At 37.0% G+C, this 18,008-nt stretch overlaps 1 protein-coding gene and 1 long non-coding RNA gene across 5 annotated transcripts in view; one reads left to right on the top strand and one right to left on the bottom strand.

Moving 5' to 3' along the window:
• Positions 1 to 16,872, bottom strand: part of ZFR (zinc finger RNA binding protein) — a 74,180-nt gene extending 57,308 nt beyond the window's left edge. For 2 of the 4 annotated variants that reach the window (XR_012071544.1, XM_072958808.1), the window contains exons 1-3: positions 16,740 to 16,872; positions 16,349 to 16,448; positions 607 to 630 (exon numbers count right to left, since the gene is read on the bottom strand). Coding sequence is in view for 2 of the 4 variants with exons in the window: in XM_072958808.1 (XP_072814909.1) it covers positions 607 to 630; positions 16,349 to 16,448; positions 16,740 to 16,776 (161 nt within the window). In the remaining 2 variants the exon portion in view is untranslated. The remainder of the gene's footprint in view (positions 1 to 606; positions 631 to 16,348; positions 16,449 to 16,739) is intronic. The other 2 variants (XR_012071545.1, XM_072958809.1) reach the window with 1 other exon arrangement.
• LOC140695713 (uncharacterized) lies at positions 7,714 to 15,749 on the top strand. Its single transcript, XR_012071547.1, has 2 exons — positions 7,714 to 7,802; positions 15,564 to 15,749. It is a non-coding gene; the product is annotated as an uncharacterized lncRNA (long non-coding RNA).
• Positions 16,873 to 18,008: the final 1,136 nt, after the last annotated feature.

Below are 18,008 nucleotides of genomic sequence, written 5' to 3'. Positions count from 1 at the left end.
CCAAAACTATGAATCAAATGGAATTTTCAGCTAAAGCTCTTAGAATAATGTTTAATTTCTAAATGGAGAGCTTATGTCACATAAAACCAGGCCCACAGATGTTAGCATATGAAAATGACTTTGTTGTTTTAGAACTCAGGCTTTCTGAGTAATACACTCACAATCACTTGCTAAAGCTATATTACTAAGGCAGAAATGCCTTCTAAAAAAAGGAGAGCCCTAACAGTTATTTAGTGGACAGGTTTTAGCTGATCATAAGTTTTAATATGAGCCAACAGTTAAGAACAGCTAAGAAAAAAAATTCCTGACATAAGCTGAAGCTGCATTAATAAAACAGAGTGTCTGATTCATGGGTTATAGTATAGGGTATTCTTCACTGGTATGCACAATACCATAAAAAAGGGGGCACAGAATTGAAATTTGGGGCCATCATATTTCAACTGTATTATGAAACACTGATAATTAAGATGTGTTCAAAGGGAATCAATATGAAGCTTGTAAGTATGGCTATGATTTCATATAAAAAGTAGAGGACCTGGGGACATTGAGTCTAGAAAAGGCGACTTTGGAAGATATGATAGCTGCCTTCTAATAGAAGAGACTTACTCCATGCTGCTCCAGAGAACAGAACTAGAACCAATGGATGGAGGGGTGGCAGATTTCAGCCCAATATGAAAAAGAAAAAAAAACAAAAACTTAGAACAGAGTCCAAAGAAACTCTTATAATTTCTATTTGGATGAGGTTTCCCACATTTTGATTGTAAAATTAGCTAACATTTTCTATATATATGCCAATTATAAGACAGGAAAAGGGAAGTTTAAATTGTAATAGTGGGAAATTGGTTGGGGACTGACATTTTCTATGGATAATTCCACATTCTTAAGAAAAATTCCAGTAACGTTTCTTCAAAATTCCTAGAACTGAGAAATAGAATTATGTTTAAAATATAAATACACCAGTTCTGCAAAACTTGTATTCAACATTTACTGGTAAGATTTCACGCACCCAGACTGCGCTGCATAAGAAGGGGTTTTGGTTACATAATAATTCAGACAGTCTTGAATTCCTATACTGTTTCCACTGATCCTACTATTCTTTATCAAATATCTGTTCACATTTCTTGGTATCCCAAATGTGTCCTATAGGATAAAAAGCAAAGGTGGGAATGAGATAGGAATGTCAACTACACTAGGCAGGCAAATTGACTTATGCTGCCTCTGATCCTTAAAAATCTATGTGATTCAGGAAGGATCTTGTGCTCTGGTTTATGTCTACTACCCCAGCATAATTAATAGTATTTTTCTCTTTCTTACATGTCTTAGTTTGAAGAATAAATTTTATAGTCACACACCCTAGGAACTATATAAAAAAGATGTCAGTGCATTTAGCAATTACCATATACATCTGTAGGGCTGCTTAACCTAACTCTCCTCTGAATATCCAGGTCCCTACCCATCATCTGGGCTGGAACCACATCCTCTGCCAAAGCATCATGAAAAATAATGATCCAGTCCCAATTCCCAGGTGGTCAAGGGCTAGAGCAGCTAACTGATGTTCAGAATAAAGATTCTCTGGTTTGTTATCTTAGACCCATCTAGAAAAGTCTCTTCCAATTTCAAATTTCCTTAGAAAAACTGCCTTTTACATGATGTAGACGAGCAGACTGAACCATATCAATTCAATTAAAGATCAAGTAGCCACGCCTAAGTAAGTAAACTAATTTTTAAAAATTCAGGTCAAATCAAATTCAATTTAGTTTATGTAAAATTAGTTTTAATTTGAAATAGTTCAAATCAAGGCTTTTGGCTAGTCTGAAGTGTTAGAATAAAAGGTGGTAAATTATACCCCTACATAAAATGTAAGGCTTAACTGTCTTTAAATACTTTCTTAAACAAAACATGACAAAAAATAATAACCCAAATCTTATGCCATAAAAATACATTCGTGAAATATGAGATTTTGCATTTACTAAGCAATTAGTAAAGCAGAAGCTTTTATTTAGATATAATAACAGCCTTGGTCAGTTTTAAACTGGGACAAACTAGATAATAAATCATGAAACAAACATATACAAACAGCAAGTGCATGAAAGTTTAAGAAAGAATCAGACATAAAATGGAAGGGTATTTCTCTTGGGGGGAAAAGAAAAAGTATTTAGGAAATTACTAATATTAAAGAGTAAAAATACCCTTTCTATATCTGGACTTGAGAAGGTTAATAATGGTCAGCTCCCCACCTGATTACTAAAAAATGAAGCCAGCCAGAAGTCTTAACAAAATCACCAGATATTTGAAGAAAGCTTATTATAAATTGCAAAAGAAGTAAGAATGACCCTAGGGGAAATGGGTATCTCAAAGCAACAGATAAGAATTTTCAAAAACTTGAATTTGTATCCATAAAACAAGAACTTTTACACTAGTTAGGAGATAAAGTTGAGGGACACAGATGAGTTAAAGGCATGAAAACTACAAAAGAAAAGAGAGAGAATAACAAGAAGGAATTCTAGAGACAAGGAAAAAAGCAGATGGAAGCAATTAAGAAATAAAATTTCCCACTCTTGATGGGAGGCACATATTTTCAAATTCAAAGGGTCTACAGAGTACAAAACAGAATGAAAGAATACCACCTAGAGACACACGGCATTTCACAACACCTCAAGACAAAAAAACCCTTTATATCTCCAGAGAAAAGAAAAACAGGTCACCTACATACAACTAAATGAAAATCCAGACTTATTGATAACACTAGTGGCTGGACAACACTAAAGTTTTCAAAATTCAAGGGAAAATGATTATTAATACAGAATTCTGTACCCAGCTAAACTATTAAAGCAGAAGAAACTTTTTTTTTTTTGACATTCAAGGTTTAAGGAGTTTACCTACCAAATACCTTTTCTTAGGAAGCTACATGAAGATGTACTTCAGCAAAAAATAAACCAAGAAAGAAATCCTGCAAACAGTGGATTCAAACCTAAGAGAAACCCAGGTCAGCAGCCATGCAGCAGGCCCAGAAAGGAAATGGATTTATGAGGTTGGAATCAAAGAATGGATAGAAATCTCCAGGAGAAAGATGTCCAGAAAAACAGAGGACTGGACAATACATAGCAGACCAGGAGCCTGGGGAAATCTCATACAATCAAGGCATCAACAAGACTTGGGGAAAAAATAAAAAATTAAAAGGTAATGAAAAGACTTCAGGAAATATTGAAACTTCTTTAGGAAAGACACGATCACAGCTGAGCAATTAGTACAGTGTAAAAAAGGAAAAATCCATTTGAACTTCAGCCTAGAAAGATTCTCTATTAAGTGATACCAGGTTGTAAAAATGGAATGCATTAGGAATTAGAATCACAGAACAGCACTTGGCTCCACAGTAAAAACTATTTACAGTCATAATGATGAAATAAGTTTTTGCTTTAAAATTTTAAAATTAACCTAAATCACAGAAGAGAAACTATGATTACAGAACATGATGTAAATGTTATCACAAGGAAAACTATAGCTAAGTTGGGGGATGGGATGAAGACAGAAAGTGAAGCACAAGAGTTTTAAGATTCTTAGAGATACTGCCTACCTTTGCTATAACTAGAATTGGAGTATATTGTACGAAGGAACACAGACAGTCATATCACCGAATTTGGGAGGAAAAATGAAAAGCATGAGAGGAAAAATGAAAAGCATGGTTAAATCTTAACCATGACTGTAAGAAATCAAAATATAATGCATAAAGTTGATAAATTTATACATAAAAAAGAAGCATATTATTTAGTGATACGGGGCTTAGAAATAAAACCAAAATGCATTAAAGGTGGGGGATCTCTAGGAAGCAGAATTAGGAGACAAGAAGGAAAAGAAGGGAATGTTGTTTTCATTAAGCCCTTCTACACAATTTTAAATTAAATTAAATCATGCATTACTGGGGTGTTGGGAGGGGAAGCATAAAGATACCAGAATTCTCAGCCTGGCAACCTGAATGACTAAAAAACCAACTCCAAATTTTAAATACTCCTTTCTAGTTATTCCACCTTGACTCTAATTTCTACATTTCTGGCCGTAATCCTAACCTATACCCAAATCTACACCCATCCTCAAGTCCTTTCAAATTTCATCAATATGACTTGGCTTTACGTTAACACTACTAAATTTACAGTCACTACTGAAATCAAAATAACTTACATGTTATGATAAATCACAGAGAAAAAAATGTGACAATGAGTGTGTATATGTCCATGTATGACTGAAAAATTGTACTGAACACTGGAATTTGACACAACACTGTAAAATGATTATGAATCAATAAAAATGTAAAAAAAAAAAAGAAGAAAAAAAAATAACTTACATGTACAAACGTCTTGTCTATGTAAGTGACGCCTGGTAACAGGGAAAACATTTCTATACCTCTTGTAATTTCTATATAACAATGGTTCTCAAAATGTGATCCAAGGACCGCTAAGGGTCCCTAAAGATCCTTTCAGAGGGTCCAGAAGGTTGGTTCTCCCTTTTTTATTAATTATAGATTGCCTTTATGTATTTTATATCTATACAATGTACTGCAACAGACTGAATGCAGAAGCAGATCTGAGAATCCAATCATTTTAACTGAGATACCATAAAGTTTGCAGAAATGTAAAACAGTGCTTCTCATCTATTTTTTGAGGGATAGGAATATAGTTATTTTTTCATAAGGATATTTGTGGTTAGCTTGTGGTTTTACTGCTATTTTTTAAATGATTTAATAAAATATTTTAAAATTTTCTTGTATGGTAAATACTAATATAACCCACATAAACAAAAGTTCTTTGGGGTTTTCAGTAATTAGAGATTAGGAGGGCCTCAAACCAAAGTTTGAGAATGACCATTTTATGATACAGAGCATTAACTTAGAGTCTGTGATGGTATTAACCATTCATTTTCCTGCTCTTTACTTACTACACCTTTAAGCAAAATGTCCCCTCCTATCTTGTAACAGAGAACAGTACTTGTTCTCAGGTAAAATGAGCAGTGCATGAATGGCCAGAGCCCCAAGTCTGTTGCCTACAGCTGTAGTATTCTTATCTAGGGCTCCAAATCTCCTAGTTTATCCAGTGTGCTGCTCTACAAATATCATTTTCTGTGTTAGCAGAGACATGAAAGGCGTTGGGAAGCAATGGCTTAGAACTTTGGAACTTCCACAAGAAACCAACAGAAGGTGAATTAGGAAAAACCTCACTTCCCCCTTTAAGGAAGAACTGTAAGGAAATCTTACTGTCTCAGCCTTGGCTCTGGGTAAAGGAGAGAAGTCTCCCCTCACAATTCTTAACCACAAGCCAGCATTCTCCTAGCTTGGGCTCTGAAATTCACATTTTCTGACCAGGAGAAAACACCAAGCTAAGTAATTTATTACATTTCTGGGCTGATGCTTCCAGGTATCCCAAAATGCACACTCCTCTTGAAATGCTACAATGTTCTAAGAAACAGGAGATCTCAATAAAAAAATCACAATAAAACCCATAAGGACAGAAGTTACTATGAGCAAAGGTTTGCAGAATTAAAAAAAAATTTTTAAAGACTACAAATTTTAGAATAATTGGATACAAAATATAAAATAAGTACACTTAAAGTAAGAGATAATCAAAACCAAGACCAAAGACTAAGCAATCAAAAACAACCATTAACCAGATGAATTTTTAAAAGAGCCAAACAGAACTTCCAGAAATGAAACACAACATATGAAAATTATAATCAGAAACTCAAGAAAGGATTACTTTAAAAATTACCCAGAATGCACACAAAGACATAAATGATACTAAAGAGATTAAAAGACCAGGAGGAAAGAATAAAAAATGTTAACTTAAAACTCACTGGAGTTGCAAATGAAGAAAAAGAATGGGAGAAAGGAAACACTTAAATAGAATGTCTGAGATTTTCCAGAACTAATGAAACATACCTATCTTCAGATCCAGGAGCCCCGACAAACCCCAACTAGGTAGGATTAAATAAGGAATTCTCACCAAGATGATTCTAAGTGAAACTGTAAACACCAAAGACAGAAATACAAGGAGCTTGAGGAAAAAAATTCCCTACAGAGACCAAGTGATGACTTCTCAATAACAAAAAGGGTGAATTGAAGATATCTGGAGATTAAAACAAACATAAAACTGCTATTAATTAGTATATCCACATTAAAGAACATTCTCAAAGATTCACTCTAGGAAGAATGAAAATGATCTCAGAATGAATGAATGTTAAGCAAAAAAAAAAAGTGGTAAACATACAGGCAAATTTAAATAATCACTGGCTATATTAAATAATAATCGTGTTCAACAATGTGGGGTTAAAAAAATCTAACATATAGTACAACAACAGTACAAAAATCATGAGGGGACTAATCAAAGTTAAAGCATTTTAAGTTCTGGTACTGTTTAGGAGAGTAAAGATAATGATTAATCTTAGTCTAAATGAAATATTCATACTAAATTTCCAGAGGAATCACTATAGGACAGATGCAGAATGTTTACTTTCTGACCTTGAAAAGGGAATGAGGGAAAAAAGTCTCAATCCAAAAAATGTAGACAGCTTCTGTCACTTAGATTAGATGTGCTTTTTTCCCTTAGAAAACATACTGTGTATGTGTGCATTTGTTTCCGTTTTAGATAAAATGTGAAGTAATTGACAGATAAAACTTTTTTTTCTTTCTTTCTCCTGGCACACAAAACAATTTGAACTTTCCATTCAGCCAAATTTAATGCTCAACACCGTTGGATATTTCTAGGTCAAATTATAGCACTTTACATATCTACAAAATTACTAACAAATTTAACTTCTTTAAATTAGACTTAATATATTATGTTGAAAATGATGCAAAATTAAACTTTCTCACAGAAATCACCCCAAAGACAAACCACCTTTAAGTATTCTGTATACTTGATATTGTAAAAATGTCATGCTCCCATTTTTCACAATGCTATTAAAACAATAACTGCATCATTATAGAATTTTAAGGTGTTTAAATTCAAGCCTCAATTTCTTCTCAAAAACTAGAATAAAATAACCAATCCTACAATTTGTATCAACTCACTAGACTGGTAGACTACAGGGAGGGGAGTGGTTAAATGCCACACGAAAACTGTTAACAGTTTTCTTGGGACCTTTCACACTCAATATGCCAAGAGAAATAGCCATTATCATTTATCATTTGGGTCCATTGGATCTCTTACATCTTCTATATTTTTGAAGTCATCTGACAATTTATGTAAGAATAAGGGATTGATAAAAAAACAAGTATTAGAAATTTTTAAATAAGAATTAAGATATAGTAAAACCCAAACTTTTATTCCAGATACACACAAAATGGATCATGTTCTCACCAACTTTCATGCATGAACCTGGAATATGTCCATCACATAACTGCTGATTTCACATTTCAAATACTTCTCTAATAACTCATCATTACTTCTGGTTCTTCTCCCTACACCTGAATTGTCAAATTGCAATGCTTAAAAAGTTTTGAAACATTTGATGGCTCATATTTTGTTGAAGAGAGATGGTCATCTTTGTTCTATTAATTGCCAAACATTATCAATTTTTTTGTTTTGGAATGATCTAATTAATGTTTTAATTTCTACACCATCTATTTCTTTCCAGTTACCTCTGTATATATATCTGTCTTAAACATTTGTCCACTAATGAATCATACTGAGTAAATTTTATTGTACAAGCATCACAAAAAATGAAAGAATTCTGCTATATATACTTCTAGCAAAATGAGATGTTCTGGATTTTGTCACAGACTATTACATAATGAAGTCCTTCCTATTAACTAGGTAAGAATACCTTATTTCCTTTTATATCCTTAGAAGTATGTTGTTCACTCATTGATTCTTCAGTTTGAAAAAAGTAATCTAGGACACTGTATTTGAAGACTCAGTCTGAGATTTTGCTTACACAATCAATTCCACCATTATCATTTGTCTAGAGTGGTGCTGTTTTTGCATTCATCTTATTTATCTAATAATTGTCAAATATCTTCTTGTGTTAACTTTCTTTTCTTTGCCAGTATGAATGAGGAATGAATAATTTTGACTCCTCTACTGTGTTGAAGGAAAATTAAGAGCCAACTATTAAAGGTAGTGCCCCTCCTTTCTTTCATACCTCCTTGAAAGATGATGCAATACTTTGGGCAATGCAATATCCTCTAGTTATTTCATTATTGCACCATCCTCCTAGGTGATTCCAACACCATTTTCCTACTGTCTTGGTCTTTTTAGCATAGTTGGGAGTAAGTGATAAGTAAAAAGGAAATAATCCCTAGGTTGATGAAACAGCAAAATGTTTTAAGATACAGAAACGTAAGATCACTAAGATCCCTAAGATTCCATACTCTAAATCTCAGACTTAGACAAAAGATCAAGTGGTTCCACGTGGTAATTTCAAGATAAAATAAATTTCATTCCATTAAAAAAAAGTAAGCCGTTTTCTTTGGAAGACCTCTAAGAAAAAAAAAACAATGCAGTTATCAATCCTTGTAACTACCTGTAAACAGAATTACTCAAAAAAGAAACAAATTACTGGGTACAATTAAAGCTGATGGACACCATAAATTAATTAAACCAAAGTGCTCTATACCTTTCTGTACTCAAGAGGAACATATCCTTCATTATATCACAAACACATTAACACTTCTTCCAGAAAGGTATGAATGTTGACACTGCGATGAAAAAAGAACTAAAAACAGCCTCCCCCCGACTTAATAGTTTTTACTGTCAAGTTTTGTTTTTTTTTACAAACTTACTAGCGGTGTTTACAGAAGTTTTTGGATTTCATAAATGTGGATAAGAAATTATAAGCCTGTACAATAAGATCCCCAAATTCTCTAAACATAAAGTTAGCATAACCAGATATTCTGAAAGTAATGGATAGCAAATGAAGGATTTTAAGCAGAAAAGTATTGTGATTAAATTTACATTTTATAGTAACCATTCTAATAGTAAAAAAAAAAAAAAAAGGTTTGGGATGGTATGGACTGAGAGAAGCAATAAGCCCATCTTTATAAATCACATTATTTGCCCTCATCTATGTGTTTTGTTTAAAAGCCTTTCTTACTGTTTTTTCTATCAAGAGTGTCAGACTTCTTTAAATCTCTTTTCAAGGAACTTGTCTGCCCATTTAATGCTGACTACTATACCAATATAATGCATTTTATATATCTCTTCCCAGAACTAAAAAATGAACTAAAAATTTTATTTTCATTCAATCGACCTCCAAACACAGTGCTTCCAAATACATTAAGCCCACTTAATCTTTAGGATCTGCAAGAATTTACTTGAATACAAAATTAGACTACAAAACCTATTTTATGCAAAATTTTATGCTAGTCTTTCTGTAGCTCCAAATGATCAGATTCCTTGGTTGTCCATTAAAATTGTAACAATGATTTGATAACTATTAAACCTTTATCTGGCCTATCTTCTTTTGGTTTTTATGGCACAACATGCTCCCAGCTTTCTGCCCACCCCCCAAACCCCCGACCAGGATGTCTCTTTCACTGGCTCTACCTTAAACACAGATGGTCTCCAAATTTGTAACTATAGCTCTATTCTTCCTATTTTCCTTTCATTCATTCAAAACAATGTTCACTAAATGATGTATGCCAGGCACTGTACCTTCTCTGCTTTCATCCAAACTCACAACTATAATGGTGGATCACCAGCACATTGATGACATCCAGATTTACAATCCTGATCCCTTTTTGAGTTCCATTTCCAAATGCTACTGAATATAACAGCTAATATTGATGGCAATGTAACACCTGTATGCCAGGGACTGCTCTGAGCACTTTAAAAATATTATCTCATTGAATTCTCAAAGCACAATGGAGCATGGAGAGGCCTCCTGGGATGCTGATAAAGTTCTGTTTTTTTGACCTGGGTGCTGGTTATACAGGTGTACTCAGTTTATGGCGTTTCATCAAGCTACACTCTTGTATGTGCAGTTCTTTTTATATATACTATACTTCAACAGAGATCTTTTTTTAAAGTTTCAATCCTATGAGGTATCTAGTTTATAGACAAAGAAACTTAAGTACCAAAAGACTGCCTAATGTCACATGGCAAGTAGTAGAGGGAGCCAGGATTCAGCTCATGTAGCCTGACTTCAGAACCCACCATCAATCATATCAAGCAATTCATTCATTACTGTCTTGGCTTAAAATTTTGTTTAAAATGACCTTCTCTTGATTTTCAGAATTAAAGACCATGAAGCCTAATAAAATTAAAAAAAAAAAGAGAGAGAGAGAGATGAAGACCATGAAGCATACCTCAGACTCCATAGTCAGAATCCTCCAAGTCCTCATTTTAGCATTTCATTAAAACTCAGTTATAATTATCATGGCATAGTTCCTTGTAGGTTTTTCTGCCCCTACTCTCATCCCCTAGAAGTGTAGGGGACTATGAGAGCAGGGACTATGCATACTGTAGGTATTCATTAAATATTATTTCAGTTATTTCCAACAAATGTGTTTTAAGATACATATTACACAAGCAGAGAATATTAAAACCAAAAAAAGCCCCATGTTCTTTGTTAATTTGCTCTTAGTAAGGATGAACTAAGAGCTGCATTGCTTTCATAAAACACTAAGAAATGTCATACTCAGAACAATGACTCTAATTCTGATAAGAGTGATGCCAAGGACAATATATGGACAAGCACAGTAGTAGGTGCACTCCTCATCTTTTATCTAATTCTAATATACTTTGTGAATTACTACACTTATAAGCCCAAGGACTGTCTTCTGATTATCCTGATAGCGTATTTCTGAATATTCACTGGTTGATTTGCTTGGTTTTTTTTTTTTGACAAATACCTCTACTTAAACAGCTATATATTCTAATCCAGCTGCCCATAAACATACCTTTATTTCTGGGATACCTATTTTAAGCCAATGATCTATTTGTCTATCCCTCTACCAACAACACATTTTCCTGTTTAATAAAGTTTTGGTACCTGCTAATACAAGACCTTCCTTATGGTATCTTACAAGACTGTTGCGATTACTTTTGGACAAATACTTTTTTCACTATCAACATTAGAATTCCTTTACCAAGTTACCCCCAAAAGCCTGCTGAGATTTTTACTGGAATTACATTAAATATATAGATTACCTAGGAGAAAACTGGTAACTTGATAGTATTGATTTTTTTCCACTCCATGAACACAGCCCACCTTCATTTATTTGTCTTCTTTTACGGTCTTTATAGTCTGTTATATTTCTTCCTTAAAGTGTTTTGCATATCTCATCAGTTCTATTCCTACGTACTTAATAGGTCTTGTGGCTATACATAAAGAATTGTTTCAAATTTAATAATCTAACTCAACATTGCTGAAAGAATAATGTACTGGTATTTTCCTGATCTCAGACCCAGGAGATTTACTGAATTCTTATTTTTCTCATATTTGCCTACTGATTATAATTACGTTGCTTTCAAGTAATAAAAAATGTCCTTCCATGTTTATTGATACTGAAACTGAGGCCTACCAATTGATACCCAAGTACCTACTTTAAAAACATTTTACTTTTGAGATTATGAAACTCTATATATTAAGTATATGATAGACACCAACTAAGGATATCTTTAAAAATCCTTATAGTATTTTATTCAAATTTCTATGGAAAAACAAGTATTCGTAAAATGCCTACTGAAAATCAGGCACTAGGCTAGGAAGTTTTATATTTAATCTTCACCTCAGAACAAGATAGGTGAGGAAACTTGAGTCGTAGAAAGATGTAAGTGACCTGGCCAAGCTTCTGAGGGGATAGTCTGAGTAGCTCATGCCCTTTCCATTTAGTTTATTGTAAGGCAGATTACAAAAGCCCAGTCAAGTATACATCTTAAACGGTTGACACAGGGCTACTTTGGCTCACCCCCCTCTTAAAGCTATTGATAACACATACAGAAAATATCACAATAACAGCAGTAATCCTTTTGGAAAGAAAATTTTCATTATTTCAAATTCATTCATGCAGTATGAATCCTAGGTTCTCTGATTCAACAATGGAATAGCTGATATAATTAGCAGTTGCAGTAAAAAATTTTTTTTGGTAGAACCAGTAAATTTCCATCACCAAGACTGATTTCAAAAACCTGTTTACCTGGTCTTTTCACCATCTCAGTGACTACTTCTTTCTACCTTACTAGTGTTACTTTTACTCTTCCCTTCAAGACACAATATTCTTAACTCTACATTCAAATGAAAAGTAAAAAGGAAAATTTGCTGGCTAATCAGCCTACCCAAGTTACCTTAGTGATATGAAGAGATACTTATCCTTAGGAACAGATATCCCAAAGACATCTCAAGAATCATTAGATGAGATGCCTTCTTTTGTCTGGCAGATGTTTAATTTAAACTAATGTCCAGACATCACAATCCACTTAAACATTATTCAACAACATGTGCTAAGTCTCTAAAAATATGGGGGTAAAGTAATTACTTTGCACCCTTATACAATCATTCCTAAAGTCTTTTGAACTCAATTAAGTTCTAGGTATTAAAAGTAAAAAAAAAAAAAAAAGTTACCAAATGATTATTTTTAATAGCTAACTTTATTGAAGGTAGAATAATAGTCAGATATCAATGATACACTAAGAGTTATAGATAAAACAAAGAAAATTAATTTAAGCAAAAGCTAAAGATTTAGGTTATGCAGGTAATAGACAAGTATCTTTAGTAGATAAAAAGGTGACAAGAAGGGAGGAGGGAATAGCTCAAGTGGTAGAGTGCATGCTTAGCATACACAAGGTCCTGGGTTCAATCCCCAGTACCTCCTCTAAAAAAAAAAACAAGTAAACCTAATGACTTCCTCCCCGGAAAAAGCAAATTGAAAAAAAAAAAATAGTGACAAGGAACTGGTGTGTCCAAGGCTTTTCTAAAGAATAAGAAAAACTGGCTATTTAAAATTCTCATAGAAATGGTTATGTCCTATTAATAGTGGAAAATAATGGGATTACTTTAGTTTACTTATATTACATATAGATAGTGTATCTGTTTATGTCACAAATCCCCTTCAAAAACAGAACACCTATGAGAATTTCTGTATAACTGCCAATGGAGAGGAAAAACATGATTCGAACCTATGAAACTATTAATTAAAAAGTTTTTTCTACTGAGAATTATCTTTCTCACATTCTTTCCTACCCTAAGTCCTTACAACTGTTAGGCTAGTTATTTCCAAGATTTATTATAAAATTAGATGTCTGCCTAAAAGTTTTTAAGTATATCTTCTTAAACAAAAAAGGTACCTTACTGAAGTAGATACTTATCCACTAAATTCCCTTTCTGTTATGAAGCCATTCCTACTTTTTTCATCATGCTTGAGATCTGCTTTGTCCTGTGCACCCCAAATTAACATTCTATCAGAAACATATATAAAAAACACAGTAATTAATACTGAAAAATTTTTTGATTTCATTTCCAAGAGGAAAAAAACACATGAAAGGTAAGTAAATGAAAAGATTACATTTGCAAGAGTGGCAAATGACATAACAGGTTTATTTACTTGCCTTAAAAAAACACAAAGAAGAAAAACATTCAGTAGCTGATGGAATGTGTAGTATAAGGACTGTGTAAATGCTAACCACAAAAATATTTAATATGTATTATACAAATTAAAACTTTGGTTTATCTAAAACTTATTAGTAGCAGAACTTGAGATCTTTATAACATCTCTTAAAGAACTTTGATATTTAGTATGCCACTATAAATCTCAAATATTAACAAGCAAAAAGAAGTCTAAATTTAAAAGAAATTTAATCAAATACCTTACATAGCTGTAACAAAGAAAACTAAGAATCAGAATTAAATCTAGGCTAGGATAGTTATTTTCAGTTATCTCCGCACTCAGTGACAAATGAAGCAACTATTCACATAATCCACATGTAAATACTTAAGATTTCCTTGAATTTACATTCTTCAAATAAAAAAAAAAACTTGCAAAGTAAACCCTGGTGTTCCATACCTAAAAACGTTACATTTTAATGATTCCTAGACTGGAAGAAAGATGAGCATTTTTTTGCATATGTTTTCACTGTTACTGCCATTTGTTCATCTTCTTTAGCCAAAATATTAGTATTGGGTCTGATTTCTTTCCATTAAAAGCAAACAATTTTCATGTACTATGTTATATACAAGGACAGATCATCTTAACAGTTAGTTTTGCCAATATTTATACATAATAATGACAAAAGACTAGTCTTTTCTCATTAGACACACACATAATAACTTAATACTTTGGACTGCTGTTACAGTTTACTGATAATTTGAAATTCAAAGCCAAAGAAAAACTACAGAAATTCTGTAATGGTTTCCTATATTGGGATAAAACACATATATGCAAGTATCTTATCAAAGAATGATTAAGTATCTTCAATGAGCATTTCCTCCCCTCATTTCTATCTACAGGTTTTCGTTAGAAAAAAATACCCCAAAAATGCCACAAAGAACAAACCCACTACATTTTCAGTAAACAGTTAATCCAACAAATCTACCACTCTGCCCACAATAACAGAAAAATACTATGTAAAACAATAAAAGATTAAATGGTTAAATACAGCCTTGTCTAGAACACACAGTACTCGGTAGCAGTAGATTTATGGCACAGATGTTGATTAGCTATCTCGTTTCCCAGAAAAAGAAAATGACTTGATTTTTTTCTCTCTTCACGAAAATTATTAGCTCTTTATCAAAGCAGCTGATACTTTGTTGGTTGTTCCGTTATCACAACTTCTAAACAAAGAATTTTTTAATACTTGAAAAACCCCAAGGTTTTGCCCCAATAATTTGTCACCTCAGTCCTTTTTCTGGAAATAAGCTTTAAGGTAAAAGAGACTTGTAATAAATGCCACGTGCATTCAAGGCATTCAACAATTAGTAAAATACCAATTTCATCAACAAAACACATATTTATACACGTTAACATCTCTTAAAATTCAATAGAGTCTTAAGCATTGAGTCATATTTTAACTGGTAGTGATTTTTTTCAGCCGTAACACAAAATGATACCTCTTACGATAAACGACATCTTGTAATTCCATGAAATATGGCAACTCTGTTCCTCAGAATTACAAGTTTTAACCCAAAAAGAAATTCCAATTTTACAGATGAGGAAAATGAAAGCCCAAACAAGTGATGTCCCAATGTCATAAAAGCAGGAGCAAAAAAGACTAGAACCCAGGTTTTCTATTTCCCAACGGTGTCCTTTCCATTAGACAACCTGCCGCCTGAAGTGAATGAGGTAAGAAAACTACATAGGTTTAACCAACAGCTAATTTACCTGGTACACACTTAAAAAAAAAAAAGATGATCACTTAGGGGTCCTGTCCTGTACGCTTATGGCCTCAATCTAAAGAGACTGTCTCAGACTGACTCAAAAGCAACAAAAACAACAAAATCTAGCGTCTTTCTTTCTTTTGATAAGATGTATAATGAACTTACAGACACTTCAGAAATTAGAGCTTCCCTTAAGGTAGAGATTTCATATGGCTTGTTTCACTTAAGACAATATCTCACTTGCATTTTTCTTTTCCCCACAGGGGAAAGACCAGCCAAGGGGAATTATTGGCCCAGCCGGAGCCTAAACTCAATAGCTAGAACAAGGCTGTGGACTCATCAGCACGAGAAACTTCGCCCATCTTTTTCAGTCTACCAACTACACCATTCACAGGTGGTTGGTATGTTTACCTCTCTCTTTGAAGGAAAAACTAAAGGAACCAAATGAATGCAGTGACATCCGCAGTTTGTTCCCGGGGCTCGGGTGGAGGGTCAGGGGAGGCCACAGGATGGAGGGGGAAAGCACCCGAGAGAACGACAAGGGATCTGCTCCGGGGGCCGAGCACCGTCCGAGGACTGGTGCGCGGAGGCGGCGCGGAGAAGGCCGGTGGGCGGTGCGACTCGGCACTCCCCGCGAGGTGTACTCGCCCACCCTCTCCATCCCCAAGTGGGAGGGGATCAGAGGTGGGGACTGGCCGGGCGGGCCTGGGGTGGGGGGGGGGGGACCGCGGGGGCCGCGGCCTCGGCTCGCTCCCTCCCTCAACCCGCCGGGCGGGGGTGGAGGCTCCGCTCCGGGGCCGCGGGAGGCCATTTTAGCTGCGGGGCCGGCGAAGGCCCAAGCGGCCCTCCACGGCCCCCAGCCTCGGCCATCTCTCGCTCCCGCCCCCACCGGGGCCGCCGTCCGCCGCGGGCCGGAGAGGCCGCGGGGCCCGGCCCACCGCGGGCCAGGATTCGGGACCGGCGGGGGCGGGCGCGGGGGCGTCGCGTCGGCGGGATCCGGGCTGAGGGGCGAGCACGGGAGAGAAGGGAGAGGGCGGGGAGCCGTTACCTATACTGGGCCGCAGCCGCCGCCGCTGCCGCCCCGCTGTGGGTGAATCCAAAGTAGTTGCCGGTCGCCATTTTGGCATCTTCCCCCAGCCGGCTGGGCACTGCAGCGGGCACGGAGAGTCGGGTCCCATGGCGGGAGGAGAGGCGCGGAGGGGTAGAGACGCCGAGGGAGGGAAAGGGAAAAAGAGAGGCGCCGTGAGAAGCCGCCCTCGCCCGGCCGGGGCCGCGGCCGCGCCGCCTCCCCCTCCCGCCTCGCACTCCCTCACTCACTCGCACGCCCCGGTGGCGGCCGCCGCCTCCTCCCCCGAGCCTGCCCCAACCCCCGCGCCTCCCCACCGCCCGGGCCGGGGAAGGGGTCGGGCGGGGACCCTGGAGGGACACATTATACTCACCATAGGTGAAAGAAACTACAGGGCATATGGGAATCATGGGCTCGGGCTGCTGCTGCTGAACTCTGAACTCTCACCCGCTGCCTCCCTCCTCTGCCCCGCTCCTCCTCAGCGGAGAACAGACCGCCGCCTCCCGCCGCACTGCGCAGGCGCGCCCACGCTTGGCACCCTGGGAGCTGTAGTCCCCGCCGCCTTCGCGGCTCCCGCGGGCGCGTGCCAGGCCTCCGCCGAGGCTGCCGGGGTGAGGGGTGGGGCCTGCCGGAAAGGCGGGACCGGCCTCCTCCGCAGAGGTAGCGAAGGCGAGCCCCCCTGCCCCCGGCCGGGAGTGGGGCAATCAGGGAGAGTGGCCGGAGAGAGCGACGTCCATCAACCTTTTTTTCTTACTTTTCACTTTTGCGTGTGCATTTGTTCTTTACCTTTTGGTCCTTCTGGCCCGTGCACTTTTTCGTCAGGATTTGAGCTGGACTGATTTGTATTCTTATTTCCAGCATTCCCGCTTCTTGTCCTTAGCCTCTAAAGAGTGGAGCGGGAAAGACAGGGAGGAGAGAAAGAAGAAAAGAATGCCAAGTGTAGTATTGCGTTGGACACCCCTTTCTAACATACCTCTTCCCGGCCCCTTTCACCCACCCGCACCCATTCCTTGATTCCTACGTGTATGAAGCCCCCACAAAGCGTCAGGCACTTTTCTGGGTATTGAAGATAGAGCAGTGAGCGACACAAAGTCGCTGTTCCCTCGGAATTTACTTTCTGGGAAGGGGAGGGGGATTCAGACAATAGCCAAGTAAATAGTATGTCGAATGTTGATTGCAGCTTTAAGAATAAAGCGGCGTGAAGAAGTTAGAGAGCGAGGGAGGTGCTATTATGTAGCGTGTGGTTAGAGCAGCCGTCGAGTAGGGCCCTGGAGGAAGTGAGGGGACAAACCTGGTTGATAGTTGGGGGAAAGACAGCAAATGGTGGGTCCTAAGGCAGGAGGGCTCAAGGGCAGCCAGGAGGTTAGTCTGTAGTTGAGCGACAGGGAGTTGGATCAAGTCCTCGGTAAAAGAGTGCCAAATGTTTCATGGTAAAGACGGAAGGATACTCTCCCCATGCAATCATGTCTTTGTTCCTCCTGCTTATCACTATTTCCTCTTTACTTTCCCTGTGCATTGTCAGCCATTTTCTTTCCTCTTGCAGTCCATCCTCTGACTGTTTTCTTCCACGTCGCCTCTTTCCTGCCTTATCCCTGCCTAAGTGCTCGATTTCACCTCTTCCACACCTTCTCGACGCCCATCC

The sequence above is a fragment of the Vicugna pacos genome, chromosome 3 (genome assembly GCF_048564905.1).
Source record: "Vicugna pacos chromosome 3, VicPac4, whole genome shotgun sequence".
Lineage (NCBI taxonomy): Eukaryota > Metazoa > Chordata > Mammalia > Artiodactyla > Camelidae > Vicugna > Vicugna pacos.
This window is presented reverse-complemented; position numbering and strand designations above follow the sequence as displayed.